This window comes from Podarcis gaigeae (assembly GCF_964106915.1).
Source record: "Podarcis gaigeae genome assembly, chromosome: 17".
Lineage (NCBI taxonomy): Eukaryota > Metazoa > Chordata > Lepidosauria > Squamata > Lacertidae > Podarcis > Podarcis gaigeae.
Genome location: NC_139694.1, coordinates 4,753,515 through 4,764,559, shown reverse-complemented (window position 1 = coordinate 4,764,559; position 11,045 = coordinate 4,753,515). Strand labels below are relative to the sequence as shown.

Genomic DNA, 11,045 nt, shown 5'->3' with positions numbered 1-11,045 from the left:
CTGTAAAATACAGTTTTAACCGTCTGCAGTAAATGCATTTCTTATGTACTGGTTAAAATATAAAGTTATCAAAGTTATTGTGTAGATGTACAAACTGGTTGGCTTTCTCCTGTTGCATTTAAATTTACAGCTCAGTTTCAAATCATTGCAAATAGGCTATGCTAATAGAGTTGTCATCCACTGGAAAAGAAACGGGACAGTGAATCTCCCAAGACTAATTAGATTGTTATGAAAACAATAAGAGCCAGATAAGCTTTCAAAAGGCTCAGATCCTACTGAGGGGGGAAAAAAATAGCACCATCATATTTTGAAGTCTGATATTTTAAAATGATTGCATTTCCCCTCCAAGGTTACAGTTTGCATCTGGAGCATTGCACAACCACTGAGAAATAAATATTTCCAGGTTAAATGGTATACAAATAAGAGAGCAATACCAGACATATTAATGGCACACACAAAAAGATTCAGATAGGTTGCAAGTCTTGCCGATTTCTTCCACATTTTACATTTAAGAGTTTTTTGCCAAATCTTTTCGTTAAAAAATATTGCTGACAGGTAGTTCTTTCACACAGACACAACTCCCAAATGTCACTCTTAAAAATCCCAGGAAGGAAGGAAAAACAAAAAACAGAAGAGCCCATTTGAATGTACACTTAAACCCACCTACATTCCTTTTCAGATCTGTGGTTAGTAGATGCTACATTTAAAATCTTAAAGTTATGCCTAACAGAAACATGTTTCAAACCTATTGCACAAAAAGCATAAAGAAATGCTCTTTATCCATACAAAACAAAAACATACTAAAAAAAAAAAATCAAAGAAGGGGCCAAACTAAATATTACGCTAAATATGCAGCTGCTGTCATACATTATCACAGCTGTATCCTCCCTCTTTACTGCTCCGAAATATCTAGTACAACTTACCTGTGCCTCATGTAAGAGCATTCACCATTTCTCATATCGTTGTCTGCCTCTGGAAGGGTGCAAAGAGATGTGAAATGGCAGGAGAGCACAAATAAGTAATAATAAACATTACAGAGGCGGGGAGAAGACTTGACACACGGCTGCCATTTTTGGTTGCAGCCACCCATTCAGCACAACATCCAGTCTGGCCCTCACAAAAGAAGGAAGAAGCTTGTAAAAAACATCTCACAATTTCATTTTATATGCCCATAAATAAAGCTGGACCATCAAAACCAAAAAAATACTTAGATGGTAAAAAGTAAGATAGAATGCTTAAAATAGAATAAATAATTTTATAAAGTTAACTTTTAACCCCCCCTGCCCCAATCTTATTTAAAATTCAATATTATATATTCTGATTTCTCTATTTTAAAAGAAAATTATACCAAGCGAGAACATGAACCTGCGTTATGCTCGTCTCTTTTGTTGCTGAGGATAATGCAACAAGATAATTTTACTGCATTTATTTACCAGCGGTAAGCAGTCATTTGAAAAAAACAAAACGAAAAAAACCTCGAAAACCAACTTCACAGTAACTTTTATAGATCACTTATTGAACCAAATTGTGTGGCCTGAGCCACTCAAGCTGAAAATGATTCCAAGACCTAAAGCCAGAAGATCAACAGAATGTTTTGCCAACATAATCATTGTGCAACCTGCCCCTTAAGAACTTCACAGAAGAGAGACAATTTCTATCACAAGGATCTGCTCTGTTGGAATTCACCGTGGTTGTGTTTTTTTCTGATAAAACAAGTCAGCTAGGTCTTTGGAACAAACACACCCCAAGGAACCAAGTTTCCACAGAAAAAAAAATGTATTCTAAGAAGCTGTTGAGAAAGAAAGAAAAACCCAAACATTTTCTGCCAAAGTTGTTTTCATCAGGCTGTTATAAAAGCAGAGATAAATACTCGCTGAAGAGCAGCAAAACCAGCTTAGGTGTCAACTGCTGGCTTTGGTTCCATGCACCTGCCTAGATATATATTTAAATATATTTATATAGCACCGTATCAAATTCAAGTGATTCAAAAATTTGCTAGAAACTTAGCAATACAGATTCTGTAGACTGCTGCAGTCAAGAGTTGTGGGGTTGTAGTTTGCATCTTGATACTATTTAATCCCTCAGTTTTAAGTTACACAGGATAACATTTATATTCCGTATTTTAAGATGGCATTGGTCATACAATTCAGCTGTGTATCTAGTCTGAGGTAGACTGAATAGTTGTATATGGTCATTTAACCCTCTAAAAGATTAATTGAATCAAGTGGGTATTGGACAAGGCTCCAAGCTTAAGGCTCACTAAGCAATGTTAGCCAATATGTTTTCAGATAGCACCATATGGCCTGTGAAATTGGGGGAAACCTTAAAGTTAAGACTCTTCTTTTTCCAGGGAACTCATACAGTCCCATATAGTCCTCCACACTCCACAAATCCATAGTCTTCCATTAACCAGTGCTTTCATTTTTAATATTGGAAGATAATTTCTGAACAATGGCAAGCAATAGCTTAACGTGAAATGGGAAATTGCTTGTCACAGGAGTATGGCCTTATTAAGAAGTAGAAGCTACAAATTTAAGGGAAATTATCCAGTGGAAAATTCTCCTGTGAACAGGATAAGTGCCCTTAATGTTTAGTGTAGTCTTTGTGGTGCCCATTCATTTCAACAGGGCTTGCCCTGGAAGACCTTCCACAGAAAGAGTGTCCAGTGCCGTCTACTGCTAAGCCAAATCTCATCTAGTCATCTCAACATTTCCTACTTGCTCCCATTTCCCCTTCGTTCCTCTAATTGACTCCTTTGACTTCCACCTATTCAGATTTGCCATGATAAAATCTGAGGTAACGAAGGCCACACTGCTCACCTTAGAAAGATGGGCTCCTATCACACTGACAGGAGGAGCCAAAGGCATAGAGGAGGACAATGGCTGAAAGAAGCTGGGTGATGAACTTTAATTCTAGTTGATGACAATAGAAAAATCAGGACTAGGGAAGGAAATGACTTAATTCCTAACTGAAGAGGTGGGGGAGGTCTAGCGCTGCGAGAATCATCCATTCAAGAAGATGAGAACAGTATTTTAACTTGAGTGTATGCTATTAACATAGATACTTGATCTCAATGTTATCCAGCAACTACCTGTTTTGGACTTCCGTTTGGTAAGGATTTGTTAAATGGTCCACATGTCATAATACACCCCCCCCCCTTGTTGCACCCTATCTGGGCTTCTTCCACAAAGGAAAGTCATTAACCTGTACCCATTAATACAGAGCAAGAACGCTCAGAAAAACAAGTAGCAAAGATGGGCAAATGCTATGGGCTAAGCATATTGGCTACTCAAGCATGTCTCCCTAAGTGGGGGAACAATCATCTCCCCCTCGACCTTCTTGCCGGTCTCTCTGAAACTCACCGCCTGTACATGACACTTATTCATTTGGCCGTTCTGTGCTTCTAGTCTAGCCCAAATCCCACCAGTAGCGGATTTTGAAGCAAGAGAGATAGGAGAAACCTAACTCAAGGCAGCGTACTGCAAAACGGCAAAACATCATGGAAAGTGGTGTACCCTCTTCCCTACCAGTCCCTAGGACAAATACAAGTCCCAGCCAAGCTGGAGCCTGATGGAGGAAAGGCAGGTTTGTGTACATGCAAAGAATACACATGCCTCTGTGCATGTATGTGCATGTGGGAGAGGGAAAACATGCCAGTACGTAGGGTTACGTGCAACAATGAGAGTATGCACACATGTTACTGGGTGCAGCCCAGACTGGACCATTTAAATGGCCCCCGATGAAAGGGCCTCACGTGCCCTTGACCAATGAAGGCTAGCATGCAGTTTATCACACACCCACTTTGTGCGTGGTGCAAACTTGCAGAAGTCACATCTGAACGCAAACTTTAAAAATAAAAAATCTCAAGTTGCTTAAAGTGGAGCAGCATTTATCCTTTTTTAAGCTGTTCAATCCTCTATTGAGAGAGACAGTACTTACATAGTTTAGAGGGGCTAATGCATTCCTAGGGGGCTGGATTAAAAAATAAATAAAGATTTATAATTAAGGCCAGGAAGTACCACATTGCCATCTAAATCTGACCCCCATAAAGTTAATTCAGCAGAGAGCCAGGTGAACAGAACTGACTTACTAGGGAAACCAGAAACCAGAAAGAATGTACTAACGCATGTCACCAAAGTGTGCTGTAGCATTAGTATTAGAGTGTTGTTCAAAAGGAACAAGACTGGAGTTCAAGTAGTTAAGGCTGCCAATGGCTTATTTCATTTACTGAAAGGCAAATCCCTCAGTCCAATATCAGCCCCAGCTCTGCAAGATCTATGTTCTAAATACTCAGCACTTTTGATGTGACTGATAAAACCATGAATGGAAACAACTGAAAGTCTCCCGATAACCTCATCCAATGCATCAGCAAAGGAACCAAGGAGAACAGTCTAGAACAGTGAAACATAGGAAATTCACTGCCAGCCATTAGGTCTTTGTCAATGTTAAATAATCTAGGAGGGGCTTACTAACAGACAAGATGGCCGTGAGGTATAAAGAGACAGAAAATCTTGCAAAAAAAATGTGCCACATTTAAGTTACGTTGTGAAGCAACACAAAAGTGGCTTGGGGCAACAAATTCGAAATTCATCTCCTTCACAATACTTTAAACCTATTTTGCGTCTTTGCAAGATGATGACCAAGAACTGAGTTACACACAGGGAACTGTGAAGTGTTTTCAATGTCTGTAAACTTCGTGCTGGTAGTGTCCTCTCGAGTTGCGATATCCTTTTTTTTTTTTTTGTAGAAAAAAGTATAAATATTTTTCTGTCCAGAAAGTCAGGTTAATGCATCCCTCAGAGAAAGATTCAGGGTGGTTGAACAGGAGAGCACTACTGTTCTCGGGAATGAATTCTGCTGGTCTGTGTCACGGGTCAATTGCGTGATGCACTAAGAAGGTGCCCGATGATAGTCTCTGCAAAAAACCGTCCAGAAGGACAAAATAGTTCTTACAGCAAGTCCATTTTGGGTCTGTAATGTAGCAGTAGAGGTGCTTTCTGAAAGATAAAATAATACACCTGCTTTTAGTAAATAGCTAATGCAATCAAAGTTTAGTGTAGAATGTAAGCAATTTATGTATCAAAATGGAAATTAATTTAAACCAATCATGGTCAACTTCTTTTGCATGTGTGTGTAGGGAGGTGGGTTTCCTCCCCAGTAAGTTTGTTTGGAGGCTTTAATCTCAAAAGTTAAATGCATCAAGTTAACCACAAATATAACATACCTTAAATCTCCATCTCGTAACAACTACAAATTTGAGAGTGTGGTCTTTGCCCAGAATTTCTTCATTGCATAATATATCCAGCTAATAAAAACAGAAGTATTTTATTTATTTGTCAAACACAAATTGGCACAAATCCTGACACAATTTTAAACAGTTAAATTAAAGATAATGCTGGTTTAAATGTAAACTGTAATCCCTTTATGGGCAAAATAGATGTTGCTTCAAAGAATCTCTATAAAGATCTTCAGAAGACAATTTGGAAGTCTTTTCCAATACAGTAAACTCATTTGGAGCTCTAGGCCACAGGACAAATTACATAACAAGGATATGTCTCTATCTGTCTCTATCACTGAGCTTGCCAGGCAGCGCAGGGATAATATTTGGGCACCCACTGGGGTTGCATGACTCAGGGCATGAACTGCATTTAATAGTCTATGTTGGTGTGCAGAACAATAAAGGGATAGGTCACAATCTGTGTTGTGCTCTACAACAGACCAGAAGGTCTGCCCTTGTGGAAAATAAACAAAAGCCAGAGTGTGTGGAAGTTATCAAAATGAGCATGTGCAAAGTTCTGAGCGTGCCTGCTTGAAGCAACTGTGAAAGGAAGGGATGAGGGAGGCCTGAATGTAAAAGCAGATAAAAAGAGTGTCATTTTAGCTCCCAGACAGGATTCACTAGGAACAAAAAAGAAGTTTGCAGAAGTCACCAGTAAATACCCAATTGTCCAGGGGCAAACGAGACCATTACTAAGCATTTAACCCTATGTATGAAGCAGTTGATAAGAAACAGCAATAAAAAAGGGAGGGAGAGGGTAATGGCAAATTGTGCCTCATTAGATATTTGATGGCCAATTTTGATTGTCTGGCTGCCTTCATCAGAATCAGAGCGTCTCATACATCTGTATCATGAATATTAAGGTGTAAACTATTATATGGTCCCAAAACATCCAGCTTTAGATGTCTCAACATAGGTCTGGTTATACCTTCTACTTTATCCTTCTGTCTGTCACTTTTGTCTGGCTTTTATTAGACCTGCAAAACCAGACACACAGGGTATGCACACAATTTATATAGAGACCACCTCAGAAGTAGCCACCCAGCCACGGGGAAAATCTTGTTCAATAGGTTTATCCAATGTGAAGCAGGAAATCCATTCCCACATCCTAGGAGCTGATTGCACAAGCTCAGCCACGCACTTTCCCCTTGTCAGGTTACCTACACCTCTCGCACCTGATCTTGACTCTGCCCTTAGAGCAGATGGCTCTCAAGGGATGTCCAGAGCACTGCCTAGTCCTGTTCTGTTGGATGAGTTTTGGTTGTTAAGGCTCAAGGATGTGGACAAGATGCTTGGACTGGTCTGGGTGACCGCTTGCGCTCTGGACCCTTGCCCCTTGTGGCTGATAAAAACTAGCAGAGAAGGGGAAGCTGGCTGGACCAGGGAAGTGATTAATGCCTCCTTGTGAGAGAAGGTGTTCCCTGCCTGCTTGAAGGAGGCAGTGGTAAGACCACTCCTTAAGAAGCCCTCCCTGGATTCAAAAATCTATGCAATTACCGGCTAGTTGCCAATCTCCCCTTCCTGGGCAAGGTTCTTGAGCGGGTGGTTGCGGACCAGATCCAGGCACTTTTGGAGGAAACTGATTTTCTAGATCCATTTCAATTGGGGTTTAGGCCCGATTTTGTCACAGAAACTGCTTTGGTCGCCCTGGATGATGACTTCTGTCAGGAGAGAGACAGGGGAAATGTGTCCCTGTTAATTCTCCCCAACCTCTCAGCAGCTTTCGATACCATCGAGCATGGTATCCTTCTGGAGCAACTGTCCGAGTTGGTGATGGGTGGTAGCACTGCTTTGCAGTGGTTCTGGTTCCCTCGCTGCGAGAAGTGAGGTTACAGGGCCTTCTCGGTAGTGGCGCCTGCCCTGTGGAACGCCCTCCCAGCAGATGTCAAGACAATAAACAACTATTTTACTTTTAAAAGACAACTGAAGGCAGCCCTGTTTAGGGAGGTTTTAATGTCTGATGCTGTATTGTTTCTAATATTCAGTTGGAAGACGCCCAAGTGGCTGGGGAAACCCAGCCAGATGGGCAGGGTATAAATAATAAATTATTATTATATTATAATTATTCTGGTCCTACTTGGATGGTCATTGCTAGAGGGGGATGCTTGGAGAGTGTCCTCTCGTCCTGTAGACCCTTCAATGTGGGGTTCATCAGAGTTCAATTTTATCCCCTATGCTGTTTAACAGGAAGCCACTGAGTGGAGTTATCCAGAGTTTTAGAGTCCACTGTCGACAATATGCTGACGACACATGCCTTTGTTCTTCCTTTGCATCTGCAGGTTGGGCAGTGTATGTGCTGGACTCTCATCTTGCCTTGGCAATGAACTGGATGAGAGCCAACAAACTGAGGCTCAATCCAAATAAGACTGACACACTGTTAGTGATCGTTTCCTGTCAGGGAACTGCCATCGGAGCCAGAGGCGGAGGGAAGGCTCCAGAGCGATGTCAGAGAGGGTCCCAGCAGGGAGAGAGGCAGCCCATCTGCTGGGGAAGGAAATCAGCGTAACACCAGGTGTGAAGGGGGGCAGATGGGGGAATCGGAGAGAAGGCTCCAGGACTCTTCACCGGAGACCAGTAGGGAGAGCACGGGTCCTCCGCTGCCCACACCCTCCCTGCGCAGAAGACTTCCGCGCAGGGAGAGTAGGAGGAGACTTGGCGTCAAAGAACTTCTTTGCTGGAAGAAGTTCAAGAAACGCCCACTGACGGATTCTGCCAGCGACTGAGGCAGCCACGAAGTGAAAGGCTGTCCAGACAGAAAGGGTTCAACCAGGTAACCTAGCCAGGAGTGGCGGCAACTTATGCACGAGCAACCCCCTAGAACCATTACATTTCCCTAGGCCAGATGGATGGGAGGTGGCCTGCTCCTGATGGGCTTACACTCCCTCTGAAGGAACAGGTATGTAGTTGTCATTTGAGGCTCAGGTGGCCTCGGTGGTGCGGCGTGCCTTCCATTAGCTTCAGTTGGTGACCCAACTGCCCCCCTACCTGGGCAGGGATAGTCTAACTTCTGTGGTCTATGCTCTGGTAACATCTAGGTTAGATTAGTGCGACACAGTAGGGCTGCCTCTGAAGACACTTCAGCTGGTGCAGAATTTGGTGGCCTGGTTGCTCAGTGAAGCAAGACGGTTTGAGCATATTACACTGACTGCACTGGTTGCCAATTAGTTTCCCGGCACAATGCAAAGTGCAGGTTTTGATCTATGAAGCCTTAAACTGCTCAGGACTACAATAGCTCAAGGACACCTCTCCCCATATGAACCAACTCAGACCCTGCCATCACCATGAGGCCCGTTCTTTGAATGCCCCCTCCACAAGAGATCTGGAGGGCAGCAACACAAGAATGGGCCTTTTCTGTGGTGGCTCCCTGTTTGTGGAATGTTTCCCCAGAGAGGCTCAATGTGTTTGTGGGAGGAGGGTTATTGGTTTGTTTTTGTTCTTATTTTATTACGTAATTTGCCTTCTCACATTGTATTTTTATGTTGCGAGCCAACTTGTGATCTTCGGATGAAGGATGGTAAACAAATTTAATAAATAATAATTATAACAAGCTAAATTCCAGAGGGTCAGGTATCAAATTGTAGCATTCAGCTTCCATAACAGACTTCCACGCATGCAAACATTACTTCCCTTACTTCTCCCCACTCCCCACAGCACTCTGTGTGCCCCTAAAATCTGCTCCACAAGTTTAGGGGACCTACTGGAGCAGATGTTTTTGTTTTTAAAGCACATTTCTAGACTGCACAGTATGAATGAAAGCCTGAGGTTATCTCAGCTGTTTTTGCTAAAAAAAAAATCTTGAAAAAGTAGAGAAGGCCTGGGACTTCGTCAGGACAGGATTTCACTTAGTACAAGCCTCTACCCCAAACCTCTTAACAGCCAAGTCTCCCTATAGATGCTAAAATGAATGGTTCAAATGGAAATAGCAGGTGAAGGAAGAATAGAGAAATATGACTAATATTGAAAAGCTTCAGAACCAATTCTAAGAGAAAATCTCATTTGTTATACCTAAAGGGACTATTTCAAGATATCAACACTTTCTATTCATCAAGCTATTTCTGTCTCAGAAAGAAAAAAAAAAAACCCCTATCATTTGTAAAGCGATGTTCTATTTTTTTAAAAAAAAAAGAGTTGCAAGATCATTTTAAGAACACAACACAAATGTATGTTTGTTCTTTGTATGGATAATTTTTTATAAAGTTTACCTCATTAAAAGAAGAAAGATTAAGCTTTTTGGCAATGAACTTCTTTAGATGTAAGACTGTAGCTTGTGCAGAGCAGCGAATCCATTTTCTCTTCAATCCGCGCAATTTGCTGCTGTTGCATTCTAAGCAGATGCTTACCTTTGGGGGGGAAACAAGCAGCCAACACGAGTTAATAGGGGTTCCCTTCTAAGTGCCCCTTGTCTCAGTGACAAAAAGGTTGAGAAACTGAACTAAGCAAGGATTCATTTTACATAAAATGAAGGTACAAATAAATCAGCTGTAGAGCACATTCTTGGAACGCAGGGGAGGTCCCAGTTTCCACCTCTGACATCTCTTGCTTTAGAAGAGTCAGGGAGCAGGTGACAACAGAGAGCTCAGTCTGAGAGCATGGAGAACCACAGCAAGGCGGAGTAGTCAATGGTGGGATAGATGGAGAAACAGTCCAACCTCCCTATGTTCCTAGGGAGCAGCTACATCATGGGTACCAACTGACAGGTACCTATGGAAGCATGCAACTTCCACATATCAAAGAGTCATGCAAGAGATCTATACCTTCCAAGACCAGAACTGCTGTTCACCACCAAACTGGGACAGGTATGTGTTTTTGTTGGTGGAGGCTCCACATACTGGAGGCAGCTTCAGATGGTGATGTTGTTCAGGTGGTTCAGTGAAGACCGTGCTGGCCTCCTACCTAGGTAAAGCACTGCATCTTTAGTTTTCCTCTACAGAAACCAAGAAGTTTCTTACACCGGGATGTGCAAACTCCAGGACCAGCTCCTCTACATTTACCCACTCCCCTACGGTGTGCTGCTAAATCCATGTCCGTTTGGATCTACAACTCTTCCCAGGATTTATAGATGTCTTGTACATCTGAACAAAAAAACAAACACGAAATGGCCCTTCCACTTCTACCTCTATGATCCATGGAGTCGAGGGATTTGGCTTTCAGCAAAACCCTGGGCATATTGAGGCTGCCTTATGATACCAGACTACTGCTCTATCTAGTCAACTGTTGTCTGTTCCGAGCAGCAGAGGTTATCCAAGGTCTCAGGAGGCCATCCTTCCTGCGCCTGCTGCCCAAGGATCTATTTCAGCAGGAGACGCAAGGGGATTAAACTCAAGACTTCCTGCGTGCAAAATGTGCTCTACTGCCGAGCTATGGCCTCTCCCAATTTCAAACATCAGAGATACTTGAGACAGTCACATCATTGACTTCTTCAAAATGAACTCAAATAGCAAAATCATGAAATGCTTAAATGAAAAGACTCATTGTTTTTCCTTGCAGTAGGGAATGCTGAATTTCATTAACAAGAAATGAAAGTTAGGGATGAAATAACAGTGTATCTAAGTGGCTGCATTTTCACAGCTGCTGAAGCCAGGTGACAGACCAGCTGGCAGGAATAAACTACACATGTAGAAACAGTCCTAAAAGGCAGTGATTTGAAAAGCCAACTTCTCCAGAGCAGAAACAGAAGCAAAGTGTACAGAGAAGATTGCATCAATTATTCAACTGGTATATGGAGTTTTCGGAGCCACAACCAACCACACTAGGATGACAGGAAACA

At 42.2% G+C, this 11,045-nt stretch overlaps 1 protein-coding gene across 10 annotated transcripts in view; it reads right to left on the bottom strand.

The window, feature by feature from the left end:
• Nucleotides 1-682: 682 nt before the first annotated feature.
• PCGF3 (polycomb group ring finger 3) overlaps nucleotides 683-11,045 on the bottom strand; it is a 53,594-nt gene continuing 43,231 nt past the window's right edge. For 9 of the 10 annotated variants that reach the window (XM_083719760.1, XM_083719763.1, XM_083719767.1 and 6 more), the window contains 3 exons: nucleotides 9,481-9,618; nucleotides 5,225-5,305; nucleotides 683-4,997 (listed from right to left, as the gene is read on the bottom strand). In XM_083719760.1, coding sequence (XP_083575886.1) covers nucleotides 4,950-4,997; nucleotides 5,225-5,305; nucleotides 9,481-9,618 — 267 coding nt within the window. In that variant the 3' untranslated portion in view covers nucleotides 683-4,949. Of the gene's footprint in view, nucleotides 4,998-5,224; nucleotides 5,306-6,775; nucleotides 6,940-9,480; nucleotides 9,619-11,045 lie in introns of all 10 variants that reach the window. The other variant, XR_014559394.1, reaches the window with a different exon arrangement.